We start from the raw sequence: 19,069 nt of genomic DNA on the forward strand, positions 1-19,069 counted from the left end.
TTATTTCCTTTTATTTTATTTTGTTTTATTTAATTTCATTTTGATTTTATTTCATTTTATTTTATTTTGTTTTATTTAATTTCATTTTATTTTTATTTCATTTTATTTTTGTTTTATTTTGTTTATTTTATTTTATTTTTCTTAGGTTTTTTTTTACTTTATTTTATTTTCCTTTATTATATTTTGCCATCATAGAGTCATACAATGTTCTGGATTGGACAGGGACCCATTAGGATCATCAAGTCCAACTCCTGGCTGTGCACAGGACACCCCAAGAGTCACACCATGTGCCTGAGAGTGTTGTCCAACCACTTCTTGAACTCTGTCAGGCTTGGTGCTGTGACCACTTTCCTGGGGAGCCTGTTCCAGTGCTCAGCAACCCTCTGTGCGAAAAACCTTTTCCTGATATCTAACCTAACCTTATTTTATTGTATTTTATTTTTCTTATTTTATATTTAATTTTATTTTTTTTACTTTATTCTATTTTACTTTATTTTATTGTGGATGGGGTGTATTTATTTATTTATTTATTTATTTTAATTATTTTATTTTTAAACATCTGATGCTGGCAGAGCTCAAAAATGAACTTACATGTGCTCTTCCTGGTCACCAACATGTGTTATCCACCTCAACTAGACAAAAGGGAGGGATTATTCCTGGGGCTGGGATTTTGCTTTATACATTCATTAGCCAGTTTTCCCTTGGAGTCACCAAGTGAAATCCCATGCACTGCTGCTGCTGCTGCTGCTTAGGGTAAAGCTTGATACTGCCACTGCAGAGCTGAAGATGAGTTTGCATGTGAAAAAGCCGGGGGGCATTCATTTTTTTTTTAGTTAAATTTTAATTTTTATTTGTTTTCCTTTTTTACTTTTTTTATTTTTAAATTTGATGTCCTTTCATATTTATTTATTTTAGTTTTTTTATTTAATTTGGGGTTTATTGATTTATTTTTCATTTATTTTAACTAATTTTTTTAACTACATTACTTGCTCTCACAAAATATCCCCCAGGCCATCGTGGCCTCAGCATTTCTCCAAGTGCATTTTAGGATGAAAATAAACCGAATAAGATGCATTAAATGTCATGGCTCCCAGGACATTTTAATTTTTTTTGTTCAAACAAACTCTGTGGTTTTCCCCTGACCATACACCATACTGCCTGCCACACACCTCTCCAGGAATTCCAGGGGGCTTCTTGCCTTGAAAGTCAAATTCCACTAAACACCGGTAGAATTCAGCAGAAATAACATGGGCATATCCTCTTGTTGCATAAAAAATTTTAGAGGCCAGATCTGTAGGGGAAAAGACCAGGAAGAAGAAAATTAGCCGCAAATATGAATTGTCAGTGCAATTGTTCCCTTGGTGGGTCCAGTTCCTGCCATCCCCAGCCATCCAAGATCTCCCTGTAGGCCACTGGTCACGGCTCGTGGGAGCTCCCCTGCTCTTGAGCAAGAGGGCAGTGAAAGCGGTCTCTTCTCTTGCGAAACATTTTGGTCATTTTAGGTGAAAAGTCCTGCCAGGGCCGCTTGACCTCAGGCCATGCTGTGTACTAAGGGCCCCTCTCCGCCTCCTGAGCTGAACAGCTCAAAGACCAAAGCGCCGCAGCGCCAAAGACAGGAAGCACTAAACTCAAGTAAGGCAGGAAAATTATCAAGGGTTCGATGAGCTCAACTATGTCCTGAGCTGAAGGACTGGGTGGGAACTCACAAAGGCCTCCTGTAACCCTCCAGCAGCCGTTCCCACACTCACAGTTGGGTGAAGAAGGTCTCAGGATCTCCAGGACTCGGTGGAGAGGCTCTTCATGTCATCTTGAGCCACTTGGAAAAAAAATCCCATGGTGGGTGAAGGATGTGGCTTCCTGACACACAAGTGCTCTTGACCTGCAGAACAGTTGGGTTTACGCTCGTTTTTCAGCACTTGTGTATTAATATTCCCAAGCAGATCTGGCTGTTCCCAGGTTAAATACCGAAGGTTTTGTGGGGTCTAGTTGGGGCCTGGGAAGCACAGGAGTCTGACTGAGCCACTAACATAACAGACCCATCAGATTCACTTCTTTCTACAACATAAAGTAAGTGTATTAATCCTCAGTGAAAAGCACGTACACTTCTCAGGGCTGAAATAAAAAACAACCCACTTTTTAATGGAGGAAAAAATATAAAAGGAAATCTCGAGTGGTTTAAAATTACAAAGGTTTGTTCTGCTCAGGTTGGACACAATCTTTCTTGTTCCTGCTTGGTGTGTTTTACATTTATTGCAGCTGGCTGCTTCTGTTAGAGCAGTTCCAAGGTATATGTGCTGAGCTTTAGCTCCCCTTTCTCAAAAACATTTTTGGCATTGCTTCCAAGCAATAGATCTGGCCCATAAATTGCAGAGAGCTTTGGAGTCTCTTCAGAACATCAGCACCATGGACTTGTAGAAGAATATATGCTCTCTCCTGTCTAATATTTTATTTATATTAAAGGCCAAGATGTGCTATCTCCTGTACTCTGGATGAAGGTTTAATTCAGCACATATATGAAAATTGCAATGTATCCCAAGGCCAATTATATACCACTGTCATTGATGCTGCTGCTTCCATAACTCACAGGCTGGTTTGTTGGAGTCCCAGGGCAGAGGTCAGTAACTCATGTAGGGAGGCCTTCAGCTCCTCACCAACCCTCTTTGCTGATGCTCTGCGTGTCCTTTCAAGTGATCTAATGTGCTGAGGCTTCTAATACATCAATTTATCCCGTAGCTCTTCAGTAGCATGGGCTTTCTGCTGCAATTTGTCTTGGTTGCAGCTCCAGCAGCAGAAGCCACTGCTCTCCTGTCTCCTTCCCTGCAGCGATTTCAGCTTCCCGACACAGCCGTTAGTAATTACAGCCTAGTAATTGGGTTTTGCACTATTAAATCAGCCTTCAGCTCCCAGCACAATGGCCCTTGGGCTATTCTATTTGGTATGTTTTAATTTGAAAGGATACCACTTTCCTTGGAGCTTTCTAACAAAGCTTCCACAACCCAAAATTCCTGGAGGACCCAGGAACTGTTTTCATCTTTGTTTTCGAGTCCAAAGTGAACCTGAGTAACAGACTTGATTTGTTAAAATGGACTTTATTCTCATCTCTGTCAGCCCTCAACCTGAGGAAATACTCTGGAAGATAAATAAATGGACAAGACATTTACGACACTGAGATCCCTCTCCATCATCCCAGAAGATCTGGGTTTGTCTCCCTCCATGGAAAGGGTCACCCAACCCTGGCAGATGAAAGGTAAAACCAGCTCAAGGGCTGCTAGCACTGCTCCTCCACCCCAGAGCAAGGGGCATGACTTTTTCCAGTTAATGCTGCCATCCTGAGACTGTACATTTCTTGCCCTTGCATGTGGCAGGGGCACATGTTCTGCTGAGAGGATGGGTTTCTGCAGAGGGTTTGTGAAAAGAGAAGAGAAACCAAAAGCTTTAAGTTTTGGAGTTCCTGCGGTCGGTTTTACTCAGTAGCTGCCTGTAAGGACTGAGAGATTTCTAAATTGGTACCCAGTGGTGTTACAGACATATTCAAACTGAAACAACGACAACAGTTAAAATTCAGCAAAAATACTTCCAGCATTCCCCAGGTGTAATCTCACGATGTAGCCAAAGGTCCCTGCTTGCATCTCTCAGCTTATGGTAACTTTCCTTGAGCCTCTGCCTTACAGCTTTCAGAGATTTCCCCTAAACAAGGATTCATGCACTAATTTAGTGTTAATGGAGAACTCCAGTGGCAGAGGGATCCACAGGGCAAGTGTCACAGGGGGAACACGGCACTGCTGTAGTGACACCCACTGGCACCGCGGCGGTGGGGGTGATGTGAGCAGCTCGTATCCACCAGCTCCCTTGATGTTACGCTCATTGCTTGGGACACGGGAAGGAACATCAGCCCAACAGGAGGGGAAAATCTACCACGACCCTTTATCATTTGCAGCCAAGGAGAGAGAGGTCTGGGGGAGGCAGTCAGCAGAGGGAGGCACGAGCTCACAGATTCGGTGCGAGCCTCAGCCTGCGGCGTCCCTCCGAGCTCCGGAATGCAGGCAGGGGGCTTCAAATGGTTCTGCAAAACTATTGCATTTCACTTTTTCCACATTTGCACTTAGCTTTTAGAGATCAGACAACAGACTGAACAAATTAAGAAGCTCAAACATTCTGATCCAGGGATGTGTTGTCTGAATTATTCATTATAATCTTCATTCTCCTGTGAGTTTTCCAGCAGTTTGAGTTTCATGAGGATTGTGGATTCTCCCTGTTTTACATTACCTTATTTAATGTATTGCAGAATCTGTCCCATCTGCTCCTTCATGCTTCAAAATCTCAACTGAAAGAGTCACAGTGTTTGATAGAAGAGTCAGAGAAAAATGTCCTCAAGATTTTTTATTTTTGAGAATATTTTCAAAAATATAACTGTTTCATTAATATACATGTGTGTATGCATATATAATGAAAATTTTCTTTCTGTGCCTTTGATAAACGTAGAAGCAGTTTACCAACACCCAGCTCTCCTCTGAGGCTGGTGGCAGACGTTAAGTGGGGCAGCAGCTGTGGGGCTGCTTCAAAACACCCCTTTGAGGAGCAGAGGGAGGAGCTCGGACTGACACCGATCGTTACACACCATCTGAACGGCGAAATAGCCCTTCATCTGCTATGTCTGCAAATCAGGCAGCATCACTTGTCAGCCCAGCGAGGGTGGCAGGAACATCACAGGGAAACTGGATTGTTACTGATCTTCAAGAGGGAAAAAATGTTCCTTGGAATCGCAAAAGTACTTATAGCAGCAGTACCACCTCCTGATTTTGCAGGTTTTCCATCTTGTTATTTAAGCTTTCCACAGCAGGACGAACAGCAAAGAACAATCTCCCCCTCCTTGTCCTTCCTCATTATGTGCATATGGTCCCCTTAGCATCACCTCAGCCTTGAAATTCAGGATTTTATGATGCTCTCTGCAGAGATGAAAGACCTTCCTCACCCACAGCAAGCATGCTTTGCTGTGCCAGGAGAGGTCATCCCACCAGCAGCGAGGTTCTGTGTGACTCCTCCATCTGCCCAAAACATCTCAAGGCTACCTGGCAGCAAAGTGCATACAGGAGAAGGAGATTTTCTTTCTCAAATTTGGCATTCCCAAGGCACACGCTCCATTAAACAAGGGCTAGCCAGAGAGTGACTAAAACACCTGCCTGGAATCCAGACTGCTGCCTCCTGTGCTGAAATGTTTCCAGCTGGCACTGCCCCAGCCACAGGCTTTTTCTTCTCCATGGGCTGTGCAATTCAAAACCTGCAGCAGCTACAGCCTCTGAATTGAAAAGCAAGTAATGTAAATCCTATTTGCATAGGAAGCTGTTATCTTTCTAAAAGCTCATGGATTTCATGGTGTCTGAATAGATGCACCATCCCACATGAGAGGTATGAAGCTCTTGTTTAGGGTCTCACACAGCACAGGTCACTGCTTATCATTAGGTAACTCTGGGCTGAGATTGATGACAGCATTTGGAAACTGTGTTACTCCTCAGGCAGTAAAATAATGTTCCAGAAACAAACCCTCTGCCTTCTCTATATCTGTCTTGTACCTCTGTATCCATCTTGTCTGTGTCAGACAAGATGTGTCTGATCAGTGAAGCACAGTGGAAAATACTTATTAACCTCTATTGACAGAGTCCCAGGGTAACCACTTCATTAGCTTATCCCTGACTAGAGTCTGTTTATTCAGTCTAGTATCATTCCCTTTGAAGTACTGGCTCATATTGACCCTCCATCCGTCCTCTGGTGCCTCTCCAGTTTTCCAAAGTTTGTTAAGATCTGAAATTCATGAAATGGAGTCCTAAGCTACTGAGAGTGTACATGACCCTGGACTTCTGAACTGAAAGTGTTTATATTTAGCAGGTGATGCTTCATATCCTCCTTAGTTACAGACAGTAAATTATTTCATCTGGTGTAGATGGATTCCACTATTTTGCTTTTATATAGTAAAGAAGGAACTATGAACATTTGGTGTGATTTTTTCCCATCTGAGGGATATAAATGGTAAAATTTTAAATAGCAGAGAAGCTATTCCTAAACGAAGGTTTTCAATGGTATTTTAATATCTTACTACTGTCTGTAGCATACTTAAGCTTTTGTATTGCTTCTGTTTCTTTTGTCTTGCATTCTAAATAATCTGCTTGCAGTACACATAAGCAATGAATATCTCTTCTCTAAATACCACTTCTGAACTTATTGTTCATATCTATCTATATCTATATCTATATCTACATATATCTTTCTTCTCTGTTTCTCTCCAAAATATTGCTCTAGTCTGACTAAATATTAATCCACTGATGTTTTAAATAAATCTCTGTCTTTGTAGTTGCAAGTGTAGTGATCTTTCTCACTTGTTGAGACTGAAGTTGTGAGTGATAGACTATCAAAGACATATTTCATCTTTTTAATTAGCATCTCCTCCAAACATTGATCTTTCAGCCCTTGGTGCACAGACCTCCTTTTTTAAGAGGCAGTGAAGGGAAGCTGGGTCCCTCTGGGCTGTGACTCAAGCTCCTTCTGATCAAGACAGATCTGTCAGGGAGGTTAGGATAGGATCTGGAAGGCTCTAATCACCACAGTCACAGAATGGGGCCACAGAGCGAAAACTCTGTACGAAGTCTGTAGCTTCAGGAGACCAGAGCCAGGGAAAAAGGCAGATCTGCAGGGCCACCATGCTCTTTCCTCCAGAAACACTGCCCAACACATCCCTGCATGGAGCACGTCTGGCTCCAGCCCATCTCTCCAGGCACAGCATCCTAGAACTTATCTCCCAGCACCCACAGCCCACCTGCTGGCTCTTCCTCCCTCACGTCCAAGCGCTGGCTGTTCCTCAAAGGCACCATGTGTTTGGCACGAGGATGCTCCCCAGGACAGCACAGCAGACATCCTCTAGACACCCTGGGCAAAAATGAAGAACCTGCCACGTGTCCAGTCCCCTTGCTTTTTGCTCCATCCCCCAAGCAGCTGCCAGCATCTTATCCACCCAAGAAGGACACCTTCCCCTTGGATGAGGCATTCAGAGGAAGGAGGCAGGAGGAACATCTGCAGTGAGGAGCTGGGACCGTGTCCTGTTTCCCCAGCCAGCAAGAGCTGAGCTACTGCCAGCAAGGGAGGAGGTTTCTGTGGGTACAAGCTGGCTGGCAAAAGGCTGATGCATCTGTGTGGTTGACTCATTAATGTGTTCATCCTTCCCTGAACCCATCCCCTTCTTCCCTCCCTCCCCACCACATCCTCCTCCTCCTCCTGCTTTTAGGCATTCCTTTCCCTTTGTCTCCCTGTCCTTAGAGCCGATGCCTGCCTGGACACCTTCAGCAGCAGCACCACAGAGCTCCTGCTGCGTAGGTGCCTCTACATGGCTTCATCCTTCAGAGCCAAGTGCCTGCCTTGGGGAGGCTGCCAGGAGGATATGTGAAACAGGAGAGCATTTGCTTCCCTAAGTTGTGTGGCTAAGGTTTATTCCACATCATGGAAATACAAATAATGAGGAAAATAGTAAATTAAACACACAGACATGCAACCATTAATGAGCAGGTGATGAGAGAGATAATAAGGGAAGCCAGAGGTTGTCAGGCACTGATGGAGCTACTCTGGTTCTGGAGAGGGTCAGCCTCAATCTTGAAACTGATAAGATGGGGAAAACATGGTTAGTGTGAATAATTAAGGGGTATTTGAAGGAGACGGGGGGACTGTACAAAACTTACTATGGGATGTTTAAGGGCAGGATCAAAGAAGGAAGGGAAGGATCAGGGTGGAACAAGTATGGGAAGATGGCAAGGAGGGAGGTTGGAGGGATCAGACATGTCAGCAGGTGTTTGGGCAGGATGTTCACCTGACTGGGCCCTGCCTCTGATCCCTGCAGTCTGGCCTGTCTTCTTGTTAAATCCCATTCTTAACTCCAGCCCTGGAGAAGACTCGAGGTCTGAGCCAAGGCTGGTTGAGACAGACAGGGTAGAAGACACTGGACAGGATTTTCAAGGGATCCATGAGTGTGAGGTGCCTGTGAAGACCAAGAATATGGAAGAGTATTGATGGGAAAAAAGATCCACAAAAGCACCAAGCAGCAAAGATACTCTATCCCAACACTGAGATGTGTTCTATGAACACTGTCTGACAAAGTGTTCATAGAAATGGTGATGTTTGTTCAAGGCTACATTGCAGGGACTTTTCAGGTGCCAGCCTGGAACTCTGCTAACACTAAACATTCACCAGTCACCCTCCCAAATGCTGTTTGTGAGTGTGCTGGGCTTCAGACTTCAAGTAATTGCAAAGTCTTGATTGCAACAAGAAAGAAAATGTGTTTTATTAAGTAATTACAAGTTGCCAAGAGATGTTCAGCACAAAAGATTCAAGTAAAGGCTGAAATCAGAGCACACCACCCTGGAACACACAAGGTTGCACTCTTGCCATTCCACATGTAGCTGTCAAACCCAAAGCCTGAAAAGCAGGTCTTGGAAGTTTGTTCTACCTCCTTTTATGAGCTTCAACAGGCACAGAAAATCTTGTACAAAACCATGAAGGGAATTAGAATTACCGCAAGTAGATCAGTGCAAGCTCACAGGGAGCCTTGCTACCAGCCACTCCTTGAGCTGCTACAAATGGCTGTTGAGAGCATTACAGTATTCCCTGATAAGAGGAATACCAACAGATAAAAAAATACCTTGGAAGATATTTTCACAGAATTACTTTTTACTAAGACTCTTATCAGAAAAATAGCACATATTTTCATCTCAAGGCACTAAAACTGAGAGATGAGATTTTATCTCCAGCTCTTTAAAGTTCAGTAAAAAAGTTTCTGTAATGATGTTTGGAAATTATTTATTTTATATGAACTTTGTGGCACCCCTAAAACAAATCATATCTTCTCCAGATTGCTTATTTCCAATACTTCTTCACAAGTTGGTGACATTACATTAAGACAAAAGTACGCTCACGTTTCCCCACATGCTTAAAACTGAGTTAGGGAACATTTCAGTTACAGATGTGTCAGATAAGGCAAAATACTGACAGCACTTCTGAGTGAAAGATACATCCAGCATAAGTGTAGCAGGGGAAACTTTGTTGGTACTCAAGTGTCACCTTCATGTTCAGCCAGAAGGGCTGAACACCAAAGCCAGATCAGGAAGAACTTTGACAGGCTGAAGGAATGGTTATGTTACCTTAAGTTTAGCATGAACTGGAGTGAAATCTGGATATGAACTGGATGCCAAAGGACAATCATCACTGGATCTATCACTGCCAGTACAAAACCTGCTGTCCTGGCAATGAAGTGAGAGAATTCTCAAATTCAGCAGAGTCCTGACAGAGGCTATGTCTGTCCACTGGCCTCCAGCACTGATTACAAGGCTTGTCTTTCCTTTTCATCCAATTAATCTTTCAAACATCACAATGAGATTCAATCTTTTCCCACACTGACAATACTGAAAAACATAAGTAATAAAATCTAGGTAGTTCACTCTCTCAAAGGGAGAAGAATCTGCCAACTCATATAAAATCAGCATTTCAGAAGTGGAACATGAATTCCCATGCTACTCATCTGAAATGAAATACCCACAGGCTGTAAGAAACGCACACTCTTGATCTTAAAATATAGACAGAAGCATCCAGCAGTATGGCAAAAATATTAAGGAGTAGTCAGGTAAAATGAGGGAATACTACAATAATTTCTTGCATTTGCTTCAATTTTTAGAAGTCTTTCTTAAAAAAGAAAAAAAATCAAACCCTAAAAAGTTCCCTGCAGTTTTAATTCCTGCTCTTCAATGCCCAACTGTGTCTTTTTTATAGACAGAGAAAATGGCTGTACGAAATGTTCTCCCTTCTTCTGCATTTGCTGATAGCAATAATTTCTGTCAATAAGTGTGAGTTGGTTGTACAACACATCTATTTTTCACAAATTTTTTAAAAGGCTCTTTTCACGTCCGCTAGAAGATTTCTTTTTTAGGAATCTATGAAGTTAACAAAGTGAGATCCACTAAATTAAAGTGACAAAATAGATGGGTTATCTCAGTAATTGTTCTGTTCCCACTGTTTAGTTGCAAAGTATGCAAAAAATTCTGTCTTAAAAAGCAAATCCAGAGCACTCCAAACAAAAAAAGAAATCATAACGAAAGGCTGAAGTGACATGTAGAGTTGCAATGCTTTATTTCTGCCATTGCAGTAACTCTCTCTTTATGTGCCATTAAACCTTCTTGGAATATAACACTTTCACAGTTGCTTCTGAGTATCCTTCAGTCATTTCTCTAACAGAGCTTATACAAATTAAAGCTGAAATTTTCTAAGCAGTCTCAATAAATGAGGACATCATCATCAGCCATTGTCAGTGGGATCTTTTGAATATTGCACCCATACTACTTATTTTGACTAGGAGCTGTAAGTCCTCTATTTCACATAGGCCTCTTGAGAAGCCTCCATCTTAGGCTCAAATGAAGGAAGAATATCCTTAAGACAGATAGTAAAATGTACACTGCTAATCTACGCCTAAAACTCAGTTTAGTTACCCCTTGGTTGACAATCTAGAGACAGGAGATATTTATAACATTTTTTCTGTAACTACCATGAACATATCTATTGGTTTACATAACAATAATCTGTCAATGGTCAATTATGCTGACAATGTACCATTTGAAGTTAGATGAGATTAATACTGCCCAGAAACTCCACATATCATCTGTGGAAATTACCTAACCTTAAATAATACATAGTGTGGATTTCATGTCCTCCCAGAAGGTTTATACTCCCTGTTCTCACCACATGTAAGTCCACAATCCACCCCCCACCTCAAGAAGGCATATGATACCAAGTCAATTAATACTTCCTCCTTGAGTAATTAATACTTACACCTGACTAAAATACTGTGCGGATACCTTACCTATTGCTCAGAAAGACGTTTTTGTTGTGACTGTTTCTATCACAATAACCAGTCTTTAAATTTACAGCTCATTACTGGCCCTTGCTACTTGATTGTTCAGTGTCCTGCACTTCAATTCTTTGCTTGTTATTCTTGCACTGCTTTTTAGTCAATGTTCTGGTCCCGCTTTAGCCCCTTTAGCCCCTGTAGTCTCATAACCCTTAGCTACACCAAGAGTCTGTGGCCAGTGTCAATAAGATTATATTGAGTAAAGGTTGGTGCCTATACTTATAATGGATGTTACACACAGTTAACCCAAATATATAATGCCCATTTACCAGCTTTTTATCTTTATGTCTAACCATTTGTAACCAGGAAAATGAGGAATAATAAGACTTTCAGTTATAGGAGGAAAAAAAGTGAAGTTTCTATGTCTATAGCTCCAGCCTTCTCTACATTTCCAGCACTCCCCCTTCTATATAAGCATGGCATCAATACTTAAGGTAAGTCAGATTACACAATTCATTTACTTGCAGGTCTTAGCAGACAGATTTATAAAAACAAACAAACTAGAACAACAACAAAACTAATACACATAAACTTTCACTTTATGGACATCTTTGTCTTCACATTCTCTATGCTTGTTGTAATAGAAGAATGTATTGTCCCTTCTCTGAAGTTTCTTAATGAATCCGGTTTCTGGCCAACACTCTACCTATAAATAGAATAAAAAGGATATAAATTCACCTGAACACGCTCACATTAAACCAGGTTTGTGCATTACCTTGCAAGGAATAAAGGGTATAATTCCATGGGAAAACCTCATTTGCATCTAAATACTGCTTTTCTATTAATTTGCTGAACTTTTAAAAACAGATTAAGAACGAGGTGTCAGAAACCAGTTTTCAGGTTTACTACAAAGAGTTATGTGACCCAGAAAGTCTAGAAATGAATATCCAAGGATATTTGATGGACAAATTTAAAATTGAACTAGTAAAAGCTTTTAAAATACCTTGTCCAGGAATATAGCGTTGATGCTATTCAGTAATTGAGTAACCTGGCAGGCTGAAAGATTCCATTTCTGTAAGACTGACATATACTTAAAGGTTTCTTCCTGAGCTTGAAAAACATGCTTCCTCACGAAAATAAAATCAGCTGTATCTATCACAGCAGGATCAGTCCTGCATGAAACAAACCAGCACTCCCCTGGTGCTCTTCAGTGTTGCACAGTGTGAAGCTTTAAACTAAACTAAAGGCTTGAGCACTTGCATGTTCAACAGCTTTATGGCTTTAGTAGCTCTTTGCAGCTTCAACACCTGTGAACTGCTTCTGATCAAACTGAATCTCATTTCTCTTCCAGACAGGACTGACAACAGGATGTCAAACTAGAACCTTCTCTAATTGGAGAGTCCCAGAAGTGGTTTCATCACTTACCTTATTGCTTAAAGGCATACAGCTGTGTTACTTACATTGTCTGTCTAAACAGCCTTAATCTTCATTCTGCCTACATTATAATTGCATCATTAATAGCAGCTGCATTATAGAAACCTAATATAGGGTAAACAAGACATTTCAGAATGTGTTTGAAAGAGAATAACTGCCAGGTCCTGGCAGGTTGGAACAGAACACACGCTCATTTTACAATGAGTCTGTGGTGTTCTTTAATGTTCCTCAGGGTTTAATTGCCAATGGTTGTGCCCTGACATAAATCTTAAATGCACAGATCCTACCACACTAATTACAGGATTTCCTTCTGCAGTTATTGGAATTTACACCACAGCCTTTGCAGTGGTAACTGAGCCCACAACAAAATAATAAACTGTATCTTACGCACACCAATGTTTTGCTGTGTTGTGAGGAGTAGTGTGTGATGATTAACTGGATGAGGAGTGACTTTCTCAGGAACATTCTGCTCTTTCTTATGTGCAGAGGAGTTTAAGATCTTTTAAAAGTGAATTTTTCATACTGTATTTGCTGTTTTGGAAGATAAATTACAGATCTCTGATAAAGATGGTGTGCTTGCTGTATTAACCTCTTGGTTGCTATTTTGAGCCTCAAGTAGCTACCAAATGCCTGGCCATTACTCAATAGCTCAATGGCCAATACTTAGAGGAGCAAGTCCTTGGTATTGACAAAAGCCTGTATCACAGCTGCTTTTACCACAGCTGGCATCAAATATTTCCATTGTGGAAATATTCCACTTCCAACAGAGGTCAAGTTTTGAGTGTGCACGAAGTCTGTGCTGCCACACGATCCAACTGCTGAAGCTGGTGATAGTGACCCAGGACTGACTCCTTGGACAACAAACAAGTTGACAAAGCCATTGACAGACTAATGGGGAAACTTCAGAGAACTCACTTTGAAATATTGCCTTCCTCAATTATTCCCTTTAGTTATCAGCTACATCTATTCAAAGAAATCTGTGATGCTTCTAAATGCATAAGAGAGGGGGAACAAAAACAGCTCAAGAATTCAAGTCAGACCTGTGAGGAAAAACACTGTATCAGAACCCAGCCTAAATGAAAGGAAATAAGCAGCACCTCAATTTTTATTTAAGCATTTAACATGGGACAGAAGTTTAAAGTAATAACCCTTGCAGAGTCCTAAATCTTACCACATCAACTTGTTTTACTTGTTTATATTCCACCTCATCTCTGTATCCAGCTTGCTGGAATCTGTATAAGTTCTCTACATCATCTGACCATGTTTTGGCACGATGCATGGATTTTGGTTTGATGTCAGCTTTAGCCATGACTCCAGGAACTTCAGACTTCTTCCTGAAATTAAATTTTTAAAAATTAAATAGAGAAGATAGAAGTAGGTGATTTTGATGGGGATATACAGAAATGGGTAAAACGAAATTTTAAAATAAGGGAATTACAGACCTAAAAGACTGAGTTAAAAAAAAAAAGTGATAAGCAGTTGGAATCAAATTAAATACACTATTTGATCTCAAACCCAACTTACCTATACCTCAATATACACCCTGACTTAATCTACTAAAATTTAATTGTGCATATTGATGCATTAAAAAAAATAGCGATTTTTAAATTTCACATCTTTGCAGTTGTTGTCCTTTTGGGACAGAGAGTTTTTCTGTTTTTTTCTTTCTTCCTCCTGTAGCGACACCAAACTGAGAGAGACACAGAATGAAGACCTGGGCTGTTCCTGAAGAACAGCAAACACTCAGGATGGGAGAGGAAGAGAAAGGAGAAATGCGTGGCCAGTCACATGGCCACGGTGCAGATGAGAGACAAGAGGTCTTGAGAGAGAAACCAGACAGAGACAAAGCACACAACCTACTAAAATTCACCCTCTTCTACCCTTGCCCAATCAAAACCTGCATTGACTGCCACTGACTTCCTCTTCACACAAAACGCATTTGTTCAGTTTGCTAAGAAATAGTAAATAGATTAATCAGCTGCTAAACCTGAACAGAGCAGAACTGGGACAAGATGAAACTTAAACGGTAAAAAAAAAAAAAACAAAACACCAAACCAAAAAAAAAAACCCAAACAACCTCCCCCCCAAAAAACAAACAAAACAAAAACTATCACAACAAAAAAAGCAATAATAAAAAGTTGCCAACCAGGTAAACTCACTAGGGAAACATCTCAACTTTACGTAAAAAATAAGAATCATTTGACTTCCACCTTATATCTAAATTTTACTTCATTTGCTTCAATATATCTTATTCTGCTACTAAAACAGAACTTCTGTTGCATCTGCAAGCAAAATACAACACTGTCATGGCTAGCAGGTATGATCAGAGATGGTGACATTACAAAACTAGGAAAGGACTCAAGCTTCAGCTCCATAATTAGGAAGGCATCTTCAAGGAATGAGAGACAGATTCTGAGAGGGAGAACACAGCCTCCCTCCTTGCTGCCTCCAAACCCTGTGCTCTGAGTAAAATTTCCTTACTTAGCCTGTTCCTATTTCAACTGAGAGCTTGAGAAGTTGAATGCTGAAATCTTATCAAATTCACAAATGGCACTGGTCTGTTAGAAATGCAGAAATTAGAAAAAAACCTTGCAACACAGCATACAGATCTTCAGGGAAATTACATGCAGAATTGTTGTTACCATACTATGAAACTAGCAGACTTCTGCATCTCTGTCATCTGACTGTATGACAGTCATCAGCAAACAAAGAAAGGGCCTTTCATGTCTTAGAGAATCATGGCTAGGCTTCGCGAACGAAGATTTGGGAAGGCTCTATCCTGTCGCGACGGAAAGCTCTAGACACCTCAATGTGAGAATCCAGGAACTTCGTTTATTGTAGATTGACAACAGCTTAATATACACTCTATAATAGGTTCATGAATATTACAGAAATTAGGCTCATTATTGGTGCTCAGTTAGGTGGTGATATCATCTTAACTGTCTTTCATTGTTTACACAGGTGGCTCGTTAAGTGTCTCTGTTTTGGTAATGCCTAGCTCCTGTTCTTCAGCTCAATTTAGAATACCCAAGGACGCTGCTGCTTTCTCACGGCCCTGCTATCTCACACTTTCTCATGGGCCTAGTCAGACTGCGTCTTATACTTTAGCAGCTCAACCATAGCCTTAGCCATGTTCATATGTCCTCGCATTTCTAACCAATCCTCTACACTATCCACATTTGCTACAGGCACACTGGTGGCTTATGAGGCCAATATGTGACAGACATATCCGATTGCAAAAGGCACAGCAGAAAGACTCCTTAGATTGTGTGTTCTGCAATACACAGTTCTTTCTGCGTTGCCTTTTTTCCTCGAGAGTGATCCTGCGTGTGTTCTCAAAGGAGACAGCTGCGTTATAGATGGTGTGTCTCCAGGCCTCCCGATTTAAGGCCAGAGTAGACCAGTTGTGGTCATCAATATGGCCAAGGCTGAGATGTTGTTTCATGCAGTCCTTGTATCTTTTCTTTGGGGCTCCTCTCATGCGGCAGCCAGTGAGAGAATACACTTTAATAAAGATCAATAAAAATATGCACAAGGGCTCTTTTCTGGCAACAGTAATATATTTCTTGAAGTTCAGCACTCCAAGCATTCTTTTACCAGGCTCTGCATCATTTTGCAATTGAAAGCAACCATTTACTAAAATCAAAACATAGTTTTCCCACCCAGTTATGAGGTGTCACATACAAATTAACAGGATAAGCACATATCCTTATTCTAAATCTTTAGGGTAGTCTTGAGATATCCATCGCAACATAATTTTTTTTTGTCTTGTGCTGCAAAGGGCTCTTTTGTAGCCATCACAGAATTTTTTTCAAGCCCTGCATATGCTCATCACTGTTTGATGAGAACTGTTGTCAGTCAGTATTGACCTTAGACAGTCAGTATGATTAGCAATAACATTAGATCTTAATAAATTATAAACTGTGATGAATTTAAGGGTGTTGTGATAACTTACATGTTACTACTGTTATGTACTTCTTGAGAGGATATGCTGGATTCACCTAATGAATGTGCTTCTTCAAAACATCCAGATAGGTCTGCTGCTTCCTGAGTCACCATTAATTCAGGGTGCCTGTCCACAGGCTTTCCTGCTCAAAAAACAGATATAAAGGTCATATATTCAAAGTTCCAGCTTGGTGACTTCAAATAACAAAAGCACCATCCTGATATTGGGCTGCTATTTAAAAATTTGTACTCTTTGTCTATTTTAGTGTGTCCAAGTTCCATGCACAGAGCTGTTTTCATTGCACCAGAGCAGGAGACAGCTGTACTCCAGCCAGGAATTCAGGGACGAGACAAAAGACAACAGACAGATAAAGGCAAATGAAAGAATTCAAGAGAGTGGTAAGAAAATATTCAGCCTAATACCAATAGTTTTCATTTAAAGAGAATTGTTGAACAGTGAAGTGGACTTTATTAAAGATGAGAATGTTTGCCTACTCTTCATTTAGGGTAAATAGTGAGATTTCATATATCTCTGTTTTGGCTTTAGGAACACATTTACTAATTTAATCATAACACAATTACTGTGGAATCCTGACTAGCCTGGGCTGGTGTATAGTGGTTTCCTTAACAGTTACACAAGGGTTTGAGGGAGGGGAGTGTCTGCTCCTTAAGGGCATCTGCTCAAGGGCCATTTTAAGTGCAGTAAGGGATTACAGGAAAGGGAGGAAGCCATAAAAAAAGAACATATGGGGACTCAGACCTGAGCAGTAAATGAGGGATGTGGTGATGAGAACCAAACCTGGTCAGTCACATCAATTGATGGGGCAGGAGAGGAGTGTGAGAATGTTTATTCCAGTAAGGTTCTCTGATCAGAGCCCCTTGTCAATTGGGAAATTAGGGAAAAGGGGGGAAAACAGAAACAAAATATAAAGAGACAAGGACCTGACAAAAAAAGAAAGACCATGAAAAGAAACAAACCTCACCACTCGCACCCGTGGATGGGCTATCAAGAAACTACAGGCACCAAGAAGAGCAGCCTGGACTTTGCACTGATAGTACTGTGAACCAGGGGGACCCAGACTTGGAAAGGTGTGGGAATCCATAGAGCGGTACAGACCTGTGAGGAATGTGTGCCTGGCTAAGCCCCACGCCTGATCAGCACAGACTGTCCTACCCTATTGTATCTTCTTAAATCTTAAGCACCTCTGTGCATAATCTCACTTTGTATCCCATATATGTGTGTGATGAAGGACAAAGTGCCAGCTGCTGGTGAGACCTGTGCATGAGTGAACACTGGTGCCAGCTCCTGGAGTCAGACTGGGGACAAGGGCACCTCTGGCCTATGATGTCAGCTGCTGGCTCAGGTGGGGGGCTTTAACTTCCAGCCACTGGAGCAGGAACAGGATGTGTCTGAAAAATCAGCTGCTGCCGTGAGTTAGGGGCTCCATGTCAGCATAGGGAGCAGGGCTGTGGGTCACAGCTTGTGTGCCTGGTGCTGGATAGTGGGGAGAAGCGTCGTCTGTATCTTCACCAGCTTTGGTAATCCTAGGGCACACAGCCATGTTTATCAGCAAATTTTAAGCTGAAGGGTAGGGGCACCTTGGGTCCAGGACAGGGGGCCCTGCAGCATCCTCAGCCCAGGCAGGAGCCCCATGTCCCCATGTAGGAGAGGCTCTGGACCAGAGCAGCAGGAGGAGATGGTTGTGTTTCCTACATCACTTACCCCGAGTCAGCAAACACAGGGCCTGTTTGGGGTCCCAGAAAAGTCACTAAGAGGTTTCACAGAATCCTAGAATGGTTTGGGTTGGAAGGGACCTTAAAGACCTCATTCCAAACCCCCAGCCATTGGCAGGGACACCTCTCACTGGACCAGGTTGCTCCAAGCCCTGTCCAACCTGGCCTTGAACCTTTCCAGGGATGAGGCTGCCACAACTTCTCTGAGAAGCCTTTTCCAGCATCTCACCACCCGCTTCGTAAAAAAATTTCTTGCTAATATCTAACCTAAGCTTCCCCTCTTCCATAGAATCAGCCAGGTTGGAAAAGACCTCAGAGACCATCAAGTCCAACCCTTGATCCAACACCACCGTGGTTCCCAGACCATGGCACTACGTGCCACATCCAGTCTCATCTTAAAAACCTCCAGGGACGGAGAATCCATCACTTCCCTGGGCAGTCCATTTCAATGCCTGATTACCCTTTCTGTAAATAATTTTTTCCTAATATCTAACCTAAACCTCCCCTGGCAGAGCTTAAGACCACGCCCTCTTGTCTTGCTGATAGCTGCCTGGGAGAAGAGATCAACTCCCACCTGGCTGCAACCTCCTTTCAGGGAGTTGTAGAGAGTGATGAGGTCTCCCTGAGCCTCCTCTTCTCCAGGCTGAACAACCCCAGCTCCCTCAGCCTCTCCTCACAGGATTTGTGTTCGAGTCCCTTTACCAGCCTTGTTGCTCTTTGGACCTGGTCCAGCACCTCAATATCCTTCCTGAACAGAGGGGCCCAGAACTGGGCAGAATCTACAAGACGGTTGCTCGTACGCGCCGAGGTGCGCAGGTTGACGTCTCGTCCCGATGTGACAACGATGTGACCGCAACCCCGCGCTGCTCCCACAGCCACCCGCCCACCCAGCCCTTAAGAGGGCCCACCTCGCTTCGGGAGTCGCAAGCCAGGGGGTCTCCTCCCAAGCGAGGCGGGGCGGAGCGGCTGCCGAGGCGCGATGGCAGCGGCGCCTCTCAGGGCAGCTCCCCCCAGCCCCGCCCCGGGTCCCCTCACGCGGGTCCCCCCTCACGACGCCAACGGTCGCCAGGCAACCGCCCGCCA

General features: G+C 42.4%; 1 protein-coding gene across 1 annotated transcript; it reads right to left on the reverse strand.

The window, feature by feature from the left end:
* Nucleotides 1-10,134: 10,134 nt before the first annotated feature.
* On the reverse strand, nt 10,135-19,048 carry MEIG1 (meiosis/spermiogenesis associated 1). The gene is made up of 4 exons (XM_064656463.1): nt 18,895-19,048; nt 16,263-16,395; nt 13,479-13,641; nt 10,135-11,579 (listed from the first exon to the last, which is right to left on the reverse strand). The coding sequence occupies exons 2-4, from the start codon at nt 16,364-16,366 to the stop codon at nt 11,451-11,453; spliced, it is 396 nt and encodes a 131-aa protein (XP_064512533.1). The 5' UTR covers nt 16,367-16,395; nt 18,895-19,048; the 3' UTR covers nt 10,135-11,450.
* Nucleotides 19,049-19,069: the final 21 nt, after the last annotated feature.

This window comes from Pseudopipra pipra, chromosome 5 (assembly GCF_036250125.1).
Source record: "Pseudopipra pipra isolate bDixPip1 chromosome 5, bDixPip1.hap1, whole genome shotgun sequence".
Lineage (NCBI taxonomy): Eukaryota > Metazoa > Chordata > Aves > Passeriformes > Pipridae > Pseudopipra > Pseudopipra pipra.

Excerpts from the sequence above, each read along its gene's own strand:
- MEIG1 (XM_064656463.1), bottom strand. The coding sequence starts at position 16,366 with ATGGTGACTCAGGAAGCAGCAGACCTATCTGGATGTTTTGAAGAAGCA. Across the intron at positions 13,642-16,262 it reads GTACATAACAGTAGTAACAT|GAAGAAGTCTGAAGTTCCTG; the intron begins GTAAGTTATCAC and ends ATTTAATTTCAG. Across the intron at positions 11,580-13,478 it reads AAGTAAAACAAGTTGATGTG|GTAGAGTGTTGGCCAGAAAC; the intron begins GTAAGATTTAGG and ends TTCTATTTATAG.